An 18,206-nucleotide genomic window follows, 5' to 3' on the forward strand; every position below is an offset into this window, starting at 1 on the left:
TTTCCTAATTCTTAACTAAAAGTAAGTATTGCTAAATTCATCAATATAGAAATGGTTTCTTTTTTCTTTTTTTAAAACTGTGTTCCCATCAGTGAAGGGAAGAGCAGATTTGAAACCAAAATGCTGTCAGGAACCATAGCATTTGGTATAATTTCCCTAACACCCACTTCACTTTTTCATAAATATACACAAATACTAAGTTTCCTATTCTCCTTGGGTTGAAGGATTAACAGAAGAAAGACAAATAGTGAAAAGGAGGTGATAAGCTTCATCTTTCTATCTCAGACACAGTTCTTTCACATGAAGTATAATAAAAATCTATTATAATCACTACATGTTAAAAAATTAAAGCCAGGTGACTACAAGAGTTAAGAACATATGAAAGAAGATATGTAAGTGAATCTCAAACTATATTGGTTAATAAGAACCCAACTAATTATTGCTCAATTATCTAGACATAAATATTGAGGGATATTGATGATTGATTTGTGTGACACCTCTTTCACTACAACCTAAGGCAGCAAAGTTTAAATTTTAGGAGAGGGAGGAGCAAGAAAAGTTGTCAAAAAAATGTCTTCCCTTAGTTAACAAAATTCCACTCACTAGAACATTCTATTCTTTATCCATGCTCTGTAAATATTTCTTAGAAAGCAGGCTACAAAGAAATTACTTCTCTGTGGATTCCTACTTTCTCAGTAACTTGCAGTATGTTATTCAATAATAATTGAGAGAACAATTGGATCTAGAAAGTGTTAACAGATAAAATGATAGCCAATAAGTGATATTTGGACGAATATATTTATGAGGTAAGAAACTATAGGAAACACTATTAACAGCATTTTCACCAAGTGAGGCTGCATTGTAACATGGGTAGCACTTATTACACTTGCAGAATGAACAGCAACTGAAAGTCCCTTCATCACTAAAGTGGTTTTACAACTATTTAATATTATTATTTCTCTAGCATTGATTTCTGGGATATTGAAAAAGGTAGCTAATTTGTATAATATTGATAACTTGAGAAGAACATCTTGGTAAAAACAAGAAGGAATCTTCCTCTTTAGCGATACAGAATTTCCAGTTAATATATACCAAGCTGATTAATTCCTTATATGTAAATTTTATAATGGTGAAATTGTGCTTATCAGATTTCCATTTCAAAGAAAAATTATATATGGAATCAGTACAGTTAAAGAGCTCAACTAGTTTTTTGTTTATAAGAAATTACAAATATGTAGTCTGATTGAAATAAGTATTCAGTCCCAGTGGATGCATGTATAAAGGCACTATGACATCAGTAATGAAATGAAAGACCATGATGGACCTTTTTACTTATATGATGTAGCAATTAGCTTTTTTCCATTTTCTTCACCATATTTTCTTGGGTATGTTATTCAGCTGAAGAAGTCTGCTTTCTTTTTCTATTTAGCCTTACAACTGTAACTTTATTTCTGAATCATAAAATATCCCAAAATGTTTTATTATTTCTAATCCTGTATTAAAAATTATTGAACTTTGGCCTTAGATGGTAACTGCTTATTTTTTTTTAATTCAAAAGTTTCATTTCCATTAGTACAGAATACAAGAAATACTTTTACTATCATTCTTTTTTGATGAAAAAGAAATATTATTTAGCTATTGGTCAAATAGAATTAGACATTCTTTCAACTTCTTTCGGAAAAAATTTGTTTTCTTTTGATGGCAGTATCTCGTAAGTAAAAGTACAGAACTTTTTGTGTACATAGACTATTTATTATTTGCTGCCTCTTTTGGATGTTAATATTTTTTTGATTCAAGTTATAATGATGGGTTGTAGCATGGCAGCAAAAATCAACAAGGAAAAAAATAGCTCAGTACTAGCTGCCAGACTCCACAAAGCTTGTCATTAATTCCAGGTGCTCTCTCAGGAATAATTTCTTTAACAACTGTCTCTAGATTTAAAAAAAAAAAGCTTAAGGAAATTTTTCCAGCATATTCACTTATTCAGGTACCTACTGAGCCTTTATTATGTGCCATAAACACTGAAGGTTATAGTTTGAGTTCATATTATTTTTTATTAAATAATATTGATTTCCTTTTGTTTTTCTTTCTCTTTCATTTTGAAAAAACTCCAACCCATAAAGTTGGAATAGCACAATAAATATGTGTGTATGTACATACATATATATGTTTCATCTAAATTCACAAATTACTAATGTATTCAAGTTTTACTTTCTTTCTGTATTCACACACACATTTTTTTTCCTGATTTTAAATCATGTAATAATTAATTGCAAATATTATAACACTATCCATTAACTCCCCAGTATTTGTCTTCTAAGAACAAAGAATATTCCCCTGTAATCACAATACAATTATCTCAGGAAATTTAGCATTGATACACTACCAGTATCTAACATACTATTTATATTCAAAATTCCCCAGTTATCCCAATAATGCCCCTTATAACTTTTTAAGATTTTTCAATATAGGCTTCAATCAGGTATCATTTAATTATCATACCAACTTAGTCTCCTGTAATTTAGAACAGATCTCTATTTTTCTTTTTGGTCTTTTGTGGTATTTACTTTTCTTTATAATCCAGCCTAATTGTTTTATAAAATAGTCCTCAATTTTGATTCATTTGATTGTTTCCTCCTAAGTAGACTTGTGTTAAATATCTTCAGTGGGGTTACTACATAGGTGACATTGTGTCTTTCCTAGTGCATTAAATCGAGTGGCACATCATGTCTGACTATCCTGTTGTTGGTGATGTTCAAATTCAATTAAGGTGATATTTACCAGATATTTTTATTGGAAAGATGCCCTTTGCCATTTGTAATTAATAAATAATCACTGAGATTATGCTTTGAAACTCCATAATTTGTTTAGTTATGAAAAGTTAAAACTAGATTAAGCTTTTGAATATGTCACTGTTTATAAATTGGTAGAAGAATTAGGAAACATTTCTCTGAGTCTAAGTTAAGCTATGCTCTGTGGTTCAGGGAGAAATAAAGTTCAGTTTACATTTATAATGCAATAAATTTGCATTTATAATGCAGTAAATTTTTTAACTTAATACCAGTTAAGTTCCAGTCTTCACTTTGCCATAAGTAGTTTTATGTCCTTAAGCAAATCGCTGCTTCTCATGAATCCATGTCCTGATCGCCAGAAACAAATGAATAGCTGAGAAAGACTTTTCTAGGGTTAAATTTTGGAATTTCATATATGAAAGTAATATTGTGCTGTAGCTCCACTGAATTTTTGTATCTTTTTGAAACGGTTTTATGGAGAGGATGTTGTGTGAGTGTGGTATGAAAGGGACATTTAGAAACATTTTTCTGAAAGAAGTGTTTAATTACATGGATATTCTAACAGCAATGGTACTTTTCAGAGATAGAATACTTACATTTTAAATGTTAGATAAGAGTAAGTGCTTTAGTATATAACTAATACGTTTCACTCAGTAACTTAGTACTTAGCAAAGTAATGATAATAATTAAGGGGAATCTTATTTCTAAACGTATAAAACCCAAGAAGTTGCAGATGTGCTATAAGTTTCCTTTGGCTGTGGCTTTCTGTATAACTTTTTGCACTTCCCCTCCTGCCTTACCAATTCCTTGGAATAGCGTGGTATGTTGATAACTTTTTACAACCAGTTTGTAGTTGGAAGTGCTATGGCTTGACGCTGAAAGTGAGGGATTGGCCCTGTCAACTATAAATTGACACTTGCCTGTCAACTACAAATTGGCACTTGCTGAGAGCATTTGCCAGCAAGTGAAGAACAACAGCAAGGGCATTTGCCATCTGTCTGTGCTGCTGCAGCTGCTGACCTTTGACACTCCCTGAAGGGAATTCAGTATGGAGAGTGAGGCAGTCTTTGCTCCAGGGAAACTGGTGTAACAGGTCTTTAGATAGTGAGATATTTTCAGGAATGATTTCATGATCCCAATCTTTGCATCTCCTCATATCTAGAAAAGCACTAAATCCCTTCATGGTGACATCAGCTCCTTGTGACTATCAGAAAAGCTTTTGTAAAATGAGTGCTTGATTGCATTGAACTCCCCCTTCACCAAAATCTTACATTATTACCTTCCTCCACTCGCTCTTTGGACCAGTCGCTCAGAGCTATCTGAGGTGCTGTCTCTTGGGCTGCAGTCCCATTTTGCCCCAAATAAAACTTAACTCACAATTCTAAAAAGTAATTAAAAGTAAGGGATGATAAAGGAGTGGAATAAACCTATATTATACAGCTGCCTCTGGCCCTACCAAGTTTCTACCAACTTTTTTTTCAATTTTTTGTTTAGGTGTCAGTTTCTTAACACAGATTCATCTTTACTCCCTATATCTGCACTTCTCTGCTCACTTATAAAACTTTTTAGAGCATTCTCCTCCCCTCCATTCCTTTTAAAGAAAGGGAGCAAAGGAGAAAGGAAGAGAAAGAAGGAAAGAGAGAAATACAGGCTTTTAAAATATTTATACAATTGACTTTCATTATTACTGAAAGTTATGTCCCGTAAAGTTGCTGTGAACACTGAATTAGCCAATACCAAACCACTACTCTCAAGGGAAACAGAAGATTAGGTAGCTATGAGCTTCTGGTCACATTTTCATCAGCTTGGCAAGAGATAACCTTGTTTTTTGTGTGTGCTTCTATTTAGAGACACCTCTGTTGATTCATAAACATTAAACTCATAGCCAACAGCCCCGTAACTCATGCCTGACCGAAGCTGTAAAAAATATGTATTGTCTTTATAAGGCACATCACAACCTTTGTGTGCTTAGGAATACTAAATTCAACATTATACTTAGGAACCATTTTACACATTAAAAATCACCCCAAAAAGCACAAAAATTTCACAAAATGTGAAAAGTGTGGCATTAAATAGAACATGAAAATGACACTTCTTCACAGTATGAGAGCTGAAACAAGAAGCATAATGTTGCTTATTTTGTCTTCAGTGGGGAATGTGCATACTGGGTAACTCAGTTTTTTTGCTATTTTGTACATACTTAGGAATGCAATAAATATTTATTTTTGGAGTTATAAATTTTAGATAGGCAAATTTGCAGATATGAACACATGTGAATAATGAGGATCAACTGTACATACATATCTTTTAAATTAAACCCCAGAAAGCTTCTTTGTATTCCATTATGTTTGAAAAGAAAAGAGATGATTTCTATTTCTGATCTTAATATATCTATATAATGAGTGGCATATGTTGAAGAACAGGATAAAAATGTCATCGGTTACCCCACTGTTTTCTGTTAGGTTTTATGCCTACTTTTAGTTTTAAGGCAAGAATTGAAGTTTGTGAATTGAAAATTATCTGAGATCTTTGTCAAAATCTTAAGCAACTCAGTTTCTTGAAGCTGCTTTTAATTTCTAAACACCTATCCTTTGGGGAAGTGGTTGTTAACATACAACTTTTGCTCCTACCCACGTTTTAAATTGCTAACCCTTGCCTTCTCATTTGTTATATTGGGTTTTAGTTTTATTGTGTCTCTTTCTTTTATTGAAATTCTTTGCAAAAGTAGGTGTGGTATAAGTAAATGCATTTATTGATAAAAAGAATTTCAGATAATTATTTCTTTAGCCTGGAAATGTCAGATACATCTTCCATAGCAGAATAAGAAAGAAGAATCTCCAGTTTGGCACCATCATGTTATAATAGAAAAGTCTTATTTTGATTGGCCTTTCTTCATACTTGGAACACAGTGTAAATAGAAAAACTTTTAAATTTTGAAATTATTCTTCCATTTAATATTATGCATTGGTTCCTAGGCTTTGTAGCTGAGCAGTTTCTAAATAACACAGCCACTCAACTGACATACCATGGATTATGTGAACTAACTTCAACGGTTCAGGAAGGAGAACTTTGTGTATTCTTTCGGAATAATCATTTTAGCACCATGACCAAATACAAGGTATGATACAGAAATAGCTATTGTTATTCTGAACTAAAGGAGCTTGATTTAGAGGTGTCTTATGATCTGCTTAAAAAAAAACTTTAGCATAATATTCTTTAACCATCAAATTACAAGGTAATTATTAATTCTGTAGAATGGAAATCAGTTCTTTTTGTATTTATGTAGGTCTCAATTCCCTTTGCACAGATTATTGCATTAAAACGTATTTATTTTCTTTCTAAGGAAAAAGAAGTTAAACCCTAGAGATAGAACTAGGATGACTGCTGATGATGGATGTTTACATTTGAGATCTAAAGGACTTTAGAGGAAAGAATCAAGATCTGTTTGCATGATAGTGTTTTCTATTATTATAGTTATCAGTGTGCCTTTAAATTCTTTTTATTGTGCCATTTATGGCTTTGCCAAAAAAATCTTACTGATTCATCCCTCTTGTTATCTCTTCAGCCGTTCCATTTTTAGAGCTGCCACCTAATTCAGGAGTTTATCAACTTATCTTTAGACTTCTGTGGCAGAATACTGCTCTGATCATGTCAATAATATAGCAAAAATGTTCAGTAGAACGTAGTTCCTAGAGGATAAAAATGCAAGATATTTTCTACTCTCCCCTTGTGCCAACACTTTGCTTCAGCCATAATGGTCTGTCTACTCATTAATAACCCTTCATCCACATATACAGTTTATGTTTTCCCATTTATGCACCTTTATTGCCATTTCTTACTCATTAATCCCTTTGTTTACATTCTCACCCCTCTTTTCTTTAGAAGATTTATTGACTTTTTTAAGATTCAATACTTTATTTATTTATATTTTAGCTATCCTGAGTCTTTGTTGCTGCACATGGGCCTTATTTAGTTACAGCGAGCAGGGGCTACTCTCTGGTTGTCATGCTCAGACTTCTCATGGCAGTGCCTTCTCTTGTTGCTGAGCACAGGCTCCAGGGCGCCATCTCAGTAGTTGTGGTGCATGGGCTTAAGTTGCTCCGCAGCATGTAGGATCTTCCTGAACCACGGGTCAAATCCATGACCCTGCATTTACAGGTTGATTCTTTACAACTGAACCACCAAGGAAGCCCCCATTCTCACCCGTTTTTGCCTATCCAGTTTTCACCTATTGTTTAAGGAGCATTTCAAATACTAACTCTTCAGTAAGCTACTTCTTTTCTCCTTAAACCAGTGGTTCTCAACCCAGATTGTATACTAGAACTGCCTAGCATACAGTTTTAAGGGAGCTCTTAAAAAAATCCCAATGCCCAGATCCCACCATGATCTCAATTAAATCAGAATCTGTAGAGGTGGGACTTGCTGCTGCTGCAGCTGCTGCTGCTAAGTCGCTTCAGTCGTGTCTGACTCTGTGCGACCCCATAGACGGTTGAATATTTTAAAAAAACACTTGCCAGGTGATTTTTTTAAGTTTTAAAAATTTATTTTTGGTTGTTCAGGGTCTTCATTGCTGCCCATGGGCTTTCTTTAGTTATAGCAAGTGGTGGCTACTCTTCCTTGTGGTCATGGGCTTCTCACTGCAGTGGTTTCTCTTGTTGCAGACCATAGGCTCTAGGTCCTCAGGCTTCAGTAGTTGTGGTGCATGGGCTCAGTAGTTGTGGCATGCAGCCTCAGTAGTTGAGGTGTGCAGGCTTATTGAAGTCAAGAATCTGACTTCATGTTTCCTTCAACACATTAATCAGTGAACTGTAAAAAGCAGTATAAAATAATGATTTGTTTTCTTACATAGGAATACTCTATAGTCCTAGCTTTCCTACTCTGCTGTTTGTTATAGCAAGGGTTTATTTGTATTATTGCCATATTTAAGCTAGATATGTGATAGGTATGGACCCAGATTTATCCATATTCCTCAGAAATCTAAGGCCAAAGAACTACAAAATCAGAATTATTCCTAATAATAAATACTGCTAGGTCATCTTGCTTTATTTTACCTTATCTCCTCAAGTCCACATTTTGTTCATTCATTTAATCAAATATCTATTGGGCATGATTATGACTGAGTGCTCAACTAAGTACCAGGACTGCAGCCTGAGCAAGGTAGCTCCTGATTTGGCAAGGGAAACACATTAAATAATTGTACAAGTAGTTATCATTTATTCTGAGATTTACTCGGTAAAGGCTACATACAACATGCTATGAGTACTTTTATTAGACTTATAACCTATTTGAGAGTGTCAGGATAAAAGGGGGGTTGCAGTTAACTAAGCAGATGGAACATGTGTGCAATGCCCTGAGGAGGGAAATAACCTAACTTTGTAAGGAGTTCAAAGAAGGCCTATGTGACTAAAGCATAGAAAATAGGAGGCATGATGTAATAAGGCTCAAGAAATAGATACCAGATCTTATAGAGTTCTCAGTTAAAAGGAAAAATAGGGAATTCCCTGGTGGTCCAGTGGTTGGGACTTGGCACTTTCCCTGCCAGGGCCTGGGTTCAATACCTGGTTGGGGAACTGAGATCCTATAAGCCACAGTTCAGTTCAGTTGCTCAGTCGTGTCTGACTCTTTGCTGACGTCATGGACTGTAGCTCACCCAGCTTCCCTGTCCATCACCAACTCCCAGAGCCTGCTCAAACTCATGTCCATCAAGTCGATGATGCCATCCAAATAAAAAAGGAGAAATAGACCTTGGTCTCCTAATGGCCTAATGATTCTTTTTGTTCTTTCTCTCTCTCTCTTTTTTCCTTTTGCTTATTAGCAGGGGTGAGATAGTTCAGTTAAGAAAACAAGATCTCTATCTTTGGTGATTGTTTTACAACTTCCCAAAATTGAACTTTAGATGTTACCTTTTTTTTTTTTTTTAAATCAAGGCCATACCCCTGACCTGTAAGTCCTTTAATAGTCATCTAGGAATTTGCAGTTTTCCTGTGTGGTTGGAAAGAGTGACCCTCTCCTAGAACTCATTCTGTGTTAGGTCTGTTTCTGGATTGAGTATGCATTTCTGTGAGATAATGATAGCTGAGGGAATGTGTGCATCCTGCTATTTCTCTACTTCTAAGTTTTCTCAGTGAACCTTATTTCATGGCTAAAGAGTATATCACTAGTGGTGATATACCTGCCCCTTATATAACATTAACACATTATTGACTGAAAACCTATTAATGCCATAGGCATTAGTTTCTGCAAAAATCCCCTGGTCAATAATGTGTTGAGATGCTTTGGACTTAGAGGCAAGAGTGGACGTGTATTTAGTTAGGAGACTATTGTAGGAGGGCAAGTAAGAGATTGTAATGACTTGAACTAAGATTGTAAAGAAATAGAGAGTAGACAGATTCCTTAGACATTTAGGAGATATAATCAACCAGATTTGGTGATTAAGATGGATAGAAATTATTTCAAGCATTAAGACAAATGACAATGAAAACAACTTACAAAATCTAGGGCATGCAACAAAGTCAGTTCTAAAAGGAATTTTATGGTCCTACAGGCTTCCTCAAAAGCAAGAAAAATCTCAAACTACCGAGCCTTCCTCCTAAGAGACGTAGAAGAACAAACAAAATCTGAAGTCAGCAGAAGGAATAAAATAGTAGTGATCAAAGAGGAAATAAAACAGAAATTTTTAAAAATAGAAGAAAAATCAGTGAAACCAAGAGCTGATTGTTTGAAAGTATAAACAGCAAAATTGACACCTCTAGCCAGGCTCACTAAGAAGGAAAGAGAGAGGACCCAAATAAAATAAGAAATGAAGGAGGAAAAATAACATCTAATATTGTAGAAATTTTAAAAACTCATAAATTCTGTGAATATATGCCAACAAACCTAGAAAAAAATGGATAAGTTTCTGTAAACAAGTTTGTCAAAACTGAGTCAAAATGAAACAGGTAATTTGAACAGAATGATCACTAGAAATGAAATAGAATCTGTAATCAAATAAACAAACAAACCCCCAAACCAAAAACTCCTGGCAAACAAAAGTCCAGGACCAGATGGCTTTATTGGAGAATTCTACCAAACATACAAAGAAAAACTTATCCCTCTCAAAGTATTCCAAAATATTGAAGAGGAAGAAACACTACCAAAGTCATACTGTGAAACCACCCCTGATAGTAAAACCAGACAAAGATACCACAAAAAAAGGAAATTACAGGCCAGTATCTTTGATGAATATAGTTGCAGAAATTCTCAATGAAATATTAGCAAACTGTATCCAACTATACATAAAAAGGATCATATACCATGATCAAGTTGTATTCATTCCAGAATTGCAAGGATGGTTCAAGATATGCAAATCAATCAATGAGATGACAGCCACCTGATCATCTAAATAGGTGCAGAAAAGGCATTTGATAAAATTCAACACACATTCATGATAAAAACTATCACTAGGAGCTTACCTGGTGGCTCAGTGGTAAAAAATCTGCCTGCCTATGTAGGAAATATAGGTTCAATCCCTGATCTGGGAAGATCCCACTTGCTGTGGAACAGCTAAGCCAAAGCAACACAACTGTTGAACCTGTCCTCTAGAACCTGGGAACCACAACTGCCGAGCCCACATACCACAGGTACTGAAGCCTGTGTGCACTAGAGCCTGTGCCCTACAACAAGAGAAGCTCATGCACTGTAACAAACAGTAGCCCCTGCTTGCCACAACTAGAGAAAAACCTGCATAGCAACAAAAATCTAGCACAGCCTAAAATAAATAAATAAAATTATGTTTTAAAAAATCTCAACAAAGTGAGTATAGAGGAAACATATCTCAACATAATAAAAGTCATTTTTGACAAATCCATAGCCAATAAAATACTCAATGGTGAAAAGCTGAAAACCTTCCTGCTGAATTCAGGAACAAAGCAAAGATGACTGCTCTCATCACTTCTATTCCACATAGTATTGGAAGTTCTAGCCACAGCAAACAGATAAGAAGAGTAAATAAATGGTATCCACATTGGAAGGAAAGAAGTAAAACTGTCATCCTGTGCAGATGACATGATTCTTTATACAGAAAACCCTGAATCCTCCACACAAAAACTGTTAGATCTAATAAATAAGTTCAGTAAGGTAGTAGGATACCATATTAATATACAGAAATGCGTTGAATTTCTTTAAGCCAACAAGTATCAGAAATATTTTTTTTAAAGTCCTGTTCAAAATTTTATGGAGAAACCCCTCCAAACAGAAAACCTAGAAATAAAACTAACCAAGAAAGTGAAAGACCTGTATACTGAGAACTATAAAACATTGGTAAAGCTAATTGAAGCCAATTCAAAGACATGGAAAGATATCCTGTGCTCTTGGATGGAAGAATTCATATTATTAAAATGGGCATACTGCCCAAAGCAATGTACAGATTTAATGCAATCCCTTTCAAATAACCCATGAAATTTTCTACAGAATTAGAATAAACATTCCTAAAATTTTTTTAGGACCACAAAAGACTCAGAATTGCCAAAGCAATCCTGAAGAAAAAGAACAACTGTAGGCATAATATTCCTAGACTTTAGAATAACACAAAGCTACAGTCATCAAAAAGCATGGTTGGGGGGGGAAGCATGGAATTGGCACAAAAACAGATATATGGATCCAGTAGGACAAGATAAAAAACCCACGAATAAACTCACACACCTAAACTCACACAGTTAATCTTTAACAAAGGAAACAAGAATAGACAATGGAAAGAAGGCAGTTTCTTTAGGAAGTAGTGTTGGGAAGGTCGGACAGATGCATGTAAATCAATGAAGTTAGAACATTCCCTCACACCATATACAAAAATAAACTCAAAATGACTTAAAGACTTAAATGTTAGACATGACACCGTAAAACTCCTATGCCACCAAATTGGGACAACTTTGAAAAAATGCACAAGTTTTTGTAAACCTACTGCTTGCTAAAACTGAGTAAGAAGAAACAGACTTTGAACAGACTGATCGCTAGAAGTAAAACAGAATCTGTTAAAAAAAAATTTTTTTTAACAATGACAACACCAAAAAACTCCCCAAAAGCCCAGACTAGATAATTTTACTGAAGAATTCCACCAAACATACAAAGAACTTATCTTTCTCCAACTATTCCAGAAGACTAAAGAGGAGGGAACATTACCAAATTCATTCTATGAGGCCATTACCTAGAAGAACACATAGGCAAAACATTCTTTGATAAATCACAGCAGTATTTTCTTAGCTCAGTCTCCCAAGGCAAAAGAAATAAAAGCAAAGATAAACAAATGGAACCTAATCAAATTTAAAAGCTTTTGCACAGTGTAGGAAATCCACAACTAAAATGTAACCCACTGAATGGGAGAAAACATTTGCAAATGTTGTGTCATATAAGGGGTTAATTTCCAAAACTACAAAGAACTCATACAACTCAATTTAAAAAATAACTCAATCAAAAATTATTAGAAGACCTAAATAGACATTTCTCCAAAAAGACATACAAATGGCCAACAGGCATATGAAAAGGTGCTCAAAACTGCTAATTATTAGGGAAGTGCAAATGAAAACGACAATGAGATATTACCCACACTGGTCAAAATGGCCATCATCAAAAAGTTTACAAATAATAAATGCTAGAGAGGGTGTGGAGAAAAGGGTAAACTGTGGGTGGGGAAGTAAATTGGTATAGCTACTATGGAAAACAGTATGAAAATCGCTCAAAAAACTAAGAATAGAACTACCATTTGATCCAACAATTCCACTCCTGGGTGTGTATCCAAAAAAGACGGAAACCCTAGTTGAAAAAGGTACGTGCAACCTCTGTGTTCATAGCAACACTATTTATAATAGCCAAGACATGTAGCAGCATAAGTGTACATCAGCAGATAAATAGATAAGGAAGATGAGAAAGGGTAGACATTTTCATAGGTGAAAGGGATTGGCCTTTGATTTAAAAAGAGACCTCTTCATCATAAAGAAGGGAAAGAATAGACTATGAGTATGACTATAGGTTCCTCTGCCTTTTCTAAATCCAGCTTGATTATCTGGAAGTTCTCGGTTCATATACTGCTAAAGCCTAGCTTAAAGAATTTTGAGTATTACCTTGCTAGCATGTGAAATGAGTGTAATTGTATGGTAGTTTGAACATTCTTTGAGGGATCAAAGTGCCAGCATTCATTGGATCATAGAGAAAGCAAAGGAATTCCAAAACTACATCTACTTCTGCTTCATTGACTATACTAACGCCTTTGACTCTGTGGATCACAAAAAATAATGAAAAATTCTTAAAGAAGTGGGAATACCAGACCACCTTACCTGTCTCCTGAGAAACCTGTATGCAGGACAGAAACCCAACAGTTAGAACCTTACATGGGACAACTGTCCAAAACTGGGAAAGAAGTACGTCAAGGTTATATATTGTCACTCTGCTTATTTAACTTATATACAAAGGACATCATGCAAAATGTCAGGCTGGTTGACTCATAAGCTGGAATCAAGATTGCTGGAAGAAATATCAACAAACTCAGATATGCAGGTGTTACCACCCTAGTGACAGAAAGCAAGAACTAAAAAGCCTGTTGATGAGGGTGAAAGATGAGAGTGAAAAAGCTGGGTTCAAACTCAGCATTCAGAAAACTTAAGATCATGGCATCCAGTCCCATCACTTCATGGCAAATAGATGGGGAAAAAGTAGAAACAGTGGCATTTTATTTTCCTGGGCTCCAGAATCACTGTGGATGATGACTGCAGCCATGAAATTAACAGACACTTGCTCCTTGGAAGAAAAGCAGTGACATCACTTTGCTGACAAAGGTCCATATAATCAAAGCTATGGTTTTTCCAGTAGTCACGTATACATGTGAGAGTTGAACCATAAAGAAGGCTGCATGCTGAAGAATTAATCCTCTGGTGCTGGAGAAGACTTTTTTAAAAATATTTATTTATTTTAATTGGAGGTTAGTTACTTTACAATATTGTATTGGTTTTGCCATACATCAACATGAATCCGCCACAGGTATACACGTGTTCCCCAACCTGAACCCCCCTCTCTCCTCCCTCCCCGTACCATCCCTCTGGGTCTTTTGAGAGTCCCTTGGACTACAAGATCAAATCAGTCAATCCTAAAGGAAATCAACCCTGAATATTCATTGGAAGCATTGATGCTGAAGTTGAAGCTCCAATATTTGGCCACTTGAATGCGAAGAGCTGATTCATTGGAAAAGACCCTGATGTTGGGAAAGATTGAAAGCAGGAAGAGAAGGGGGCAACAGAGGATGAGATGGCTGGATGGCATCACCAACTTAATGGACTTGAGTTTGAGTGAACTCTGGGAGATAGTGAAGGACAGGGAGGTCTATGGTGCTGTAGTTCATGGGTTCGCAAAGAGTCAGATATGACTGAGCAACTGAACAACAAATAACAACTGGCTACAGGTAGGTTTATAGATTCGATGGCAGGAAATAGAGAAAGTTATTGTTTCAGTAGTTCTGTTTTCTGTAATGTGTAAGGCAAGATCATTTACTGAGCAGGAACAGGAAGATTTCTAACATTTCACTTTTGAAAGACCCTGATATTTTTAGGGCCATTTGCATTCGTATTTAATGATCACTTTATTTTGTTTCTTCCTGCTTCTGTAAACTCTTTGGAACACCTAGAGTAGAAACACAGTTCAGTCCATGGAATTCTAGATATACTTTCAACAAAAAATAATTTTAAAATCTGGATAGAACATTTTCTCAACACTGTATAGATAAATGGTGTCTATAACTAGGGACCTATAATAATAATAGATTATGGACCTAACAGAAGCAGAAGATATTAAGAAGAGATGGCAAGTATACAAAGAACTGTACAAAAAGGATCTTCACGGCCCAGATAATCACAATAGTGTAATCACTCATCTAGAGCCAGACATCCTGGAATGTGAAGTCAAGTGGGCCTTAGAAAACATCACTGCGAACAAAGCTAGTGGAGGTGATGGAATTCCATTTGAGCTATTTCAAATCCTGAAAGATGATGCTGTGAAAGTGCTGCACTCAATATGCCAGCAAATTTGGAAAACTCAGCAGTGGCCACAGGACTGGAAAAGGTCCGTTTTCATTCCAGTCCCAAAGAAAGGCAATGCCAAAGAATGTTCAAACTACCACACAATTGCACTCATCTCACATGCTAGTAAAGTATTCTCAAAATTCTCCAAGGCAGGCTTCAGCAATACACGAACCGTGAATTTCCTGATGTTCAAGCTGGGTTTAGAAAAGGCAGAGGAACCAGAGATCAAATTGCCAACATCTGCTGGATTGTGGAAAAAGCAAGAGAGTTCCAGAAAAACATCTATTTCTGGTTTATTGAGTATGCCCAAGCCTTTGACTGTGTGGATCACAATAAACTGTGGAAAATTCTGAAAGAGATGGGAATACCAGACCACCTAACCTGCCTCCTGAGAAATCTGTATGCAGGCCAGGAAGCAAGAGTTAGAACTGGACATGGAAAAACAGACTGGTTCCAAATAGGAAAAGGGGTACGTCAAGGCTGTATATTGTCATCCTGCTTATTTAACTTATATGCAGAGTACATCATGAGAAATGCTGGACTGGAAGAAGCACAAGTTGGAATCAAGATTGCCAGGAGAAATATCAATAACCTCAGATATGCAGATGACACCACCCTTATGGCAGAAAGTGAAGAGGAACTAAAAAAGCCTCTTGATGAAAGTGAAAGTGGAGAGTGAAAAAGTTGGCTTAAAGCTCAACATTCAGAAAACAAAGATCATGGCATCCGGTCCCATCACTCCATGGGAAATAGATGGAGAAACAGTGGAAACAGTGTCAGACTTTATTTTGGGGGGCTCCAAAATCACTGCAGATGGTGACTGCAGCCATGAAATTAAAAGACGCTTACTCCTTGGAAGGAAAGTTATGACCAACCTAGATAGCATATTCAAAAGCAGAGACATTACTTTGCCGACTAAGGTCCATCTAGGCAAGGCTATTGTTTTTCCAGTAGTCATGTATGGAAGTTAGAGTTGGATTGTGAAGAAGGCTGAGCGCCGAAGAATTGATGCGTTTGAATTGTGGTGTTGGAGAAGACTCTTGAGAGTCCCTTGGACTGCAAGGAGATCCAACCAGTCCATTCTGAAGGAGATCAGCCCTGGGATTTCTTTGGAAGGAATGATGCTAAAGCTGAAACTCCAGTACTTTGGCCACCTCATGTGAAGAGTTGACTCATTGGAAAAGACTTTTTTTTTTTTTTTTAATAATCTTTGAGCAAATACTACAAATAGCTTTACTAACTCTAAGGAAGTACTTCTAGACTTATCTTTATTTAAATTTCATCCAGCATAGTGAAGTGAAGTCGCTCCGTCGTGTCCGACTCTTTGCGACCCCGTGGACTGTAACCTACCAGACTCCTCCATCCTTGGGATTTTCCAGGCAAGAATACTGGAGTGGGTTACCATTTCCTTCTCCATGGAAAAGACTTTGGTGCTGGGAGGGACTGGGGGCAGGAGGAGAAGAGGATAACCGAGGATGAGATGGCTGGATGGCATCACTGATTCGATGGACGCGAGTCTGAGTGAACTCCGTGAGTTGATGATGGACAGGGAGGCCTGGTGTGCTGCAGTTCTTGGGGTCACAAAGAGTTGGACACAACTGAGCGACTGAACTGAAGTGAACCAGTCTATAATAAATTGGCAGTCAGTCAAAAGTATCTGTAAGTATATTATTCCATTAATGGAGCTTATTTTTACTGTGTTTTGTAGAAAAGATTTTTATGCTTTCTGGTACCCATATCATTATCTCATTTAATTTTCACAACTCCCCTCTGAGGAGTGGATATTATTATTCCCACTTTACATCCGAGAGACCAGGCTTTAAATAATTCAAATCCAACCGAGTTAACCAGGAACTAGCAGTGTTTTCCTCTGTACTTAAAGGCTGGAATTACTTTTGTATTACAGTATTATCAGATTTTCTTCTGTTTTGCCGATTTACAAAATGTGATGGCTCTATGTGTATTGTTAATACAAATAATAGATACTCTGTATGAAATGTCTTTAATAGTTAAAAGTGCCCATTTTTTAAAAATTATGAAAATTATCTAATATATTTTCACATAATAAAATGTACATTTTATATATTAATAATTATGAATTTAATATATGTATTTTGTATTTTTGATGAAATTAATATTTTAGAGACTGGTGAGTGAGATTAGGAAAAAGATTTAAGGTTAGGTAAACAAACTTTGGCTAGACAATATAACAGCAGTGCTGGGATACAAAAGCAAGAATTTTTTTTTTTCCTTTTTAGCCACACCACATGGTTTGCAGGATCTTAGTTCCCAAACCAGGGATTGAACTTGGGCCACAGTAGTGAAACATTACTTCCTAACTACTGGACATCCAGGGAATTCCCAAGAAATATTCTTAGTGGTGATTTAATTGTAGACTGTCAGGTACAAATGAACTTAAAGTATTCAGTACAGCATGGATACATGCTTTGCTATTTTACACTGCAGCTGTGTCAAGGAACTGTTAAGTAATAACCAGCATTGTTGTCAGTGGACCAATTATAGACTTTTTCGATAAATGTCAACATCTAAAAGAGGAAGAAATTGAGGCTGGTGTCCATAAGAAGATAGGTTAGATATGCAAGAAATGACTACACTTTTAATTAAAACTTTAAAATATTCATGTGCTATGGTCAGTACTCTTGCCTGGACAATCCCATGGACGGAGGAGCCTGGTAGGCTGTAGTCCATGGGGTCGCTAAGAGTCGGACACGAATGAGTAACTTCACTTTCACTTTTCACTTTCATGCATTGGAGAAGGAAATGGCAACCCACTCCAGTGTGCTTGCCGGGAGAATCCCAGGGACGGGGGAGCCTGATGGGCTGCCATCTATGGGGTCACACAGAGTCGGACACGACTGAAGCGACTTAGCAGAGCAGCAGCAGCATGGTTAGTAATAGCTTTCATAAAAACCCTCCTAGAATTTACCTTTCCTAAAGTGTCATTTGGAGAAAAATTATTGATAAGATTATAGTTCTTTCCCAACAAACAACCAATCTAATATACGACCTACATAGAATAAATTGTAAAACTTATATATTGTATAATATGTTGAAATGCGTTGTGATAAGTATTAAACAAAAGGGTCAGACTTGTTCAGTGGAAAATTAAGTTTTTACTCTTTAATTTTCCTAGAACAAGGTAAACCCTAACTGGGTATTAAAAATAGGTTAGGTCAAGCCTGAAATGTATTAGTAGAGATAAGTAAGTAAACAGACAATGATAATTCAGTGTATGAAGTGCTGTAATAGTGTTAAGTTCAGAATTCTGTGGAATCACAGAAAAGGAGAAGCTAATACCAGAGTAAGGTGGGATCATTACTATCCATGATATGAATCCTCAATCACTTAGCATAGT

At 36.0% G+C, this 18,206-nt stretch overlaps 1 protein-coding gene across 2 annotated transcripts in view; it reads left to right on the plus strand.

The window, feature by feature from the left end:
• Positions 1-18,206, plus strand: part of FAM63B (family with sequence similarity 63 member B) — an 81,690-nt gene that overhangs the window by 52,212 nt on the left and 11,272 nt on the right. For both annotated transcript variants that reach the window (XR_001918679.1, XM_013967109.2), the window contains exon 6: positions 5,768-5,910. Coding sequence is in view for 1 of the 2 variants with exons in the window: in XM_013967109.2 (XP_013822563.2) it covers positions 5,768-5,910 (143 nt within the window). In the remaining variant the exon portion in view is untranslated. The remainder of the gene's footprint in view (positions 1-5,767; positions 5,911-18,206) is intronic.

Source organism: Capra hircus, chromosome 10, assembly GCF_001704415.2.
Source record: "Capra hircus breed San Clemente chromosome 10, ASM170441v1, whole genome shotgun sequence".
Taxonomy (NCBI): Eukaryota; Metazoa; Chordata; class Mammalia; order Artiodactyla; family Bovidae; genus Capra; species Capra hircus.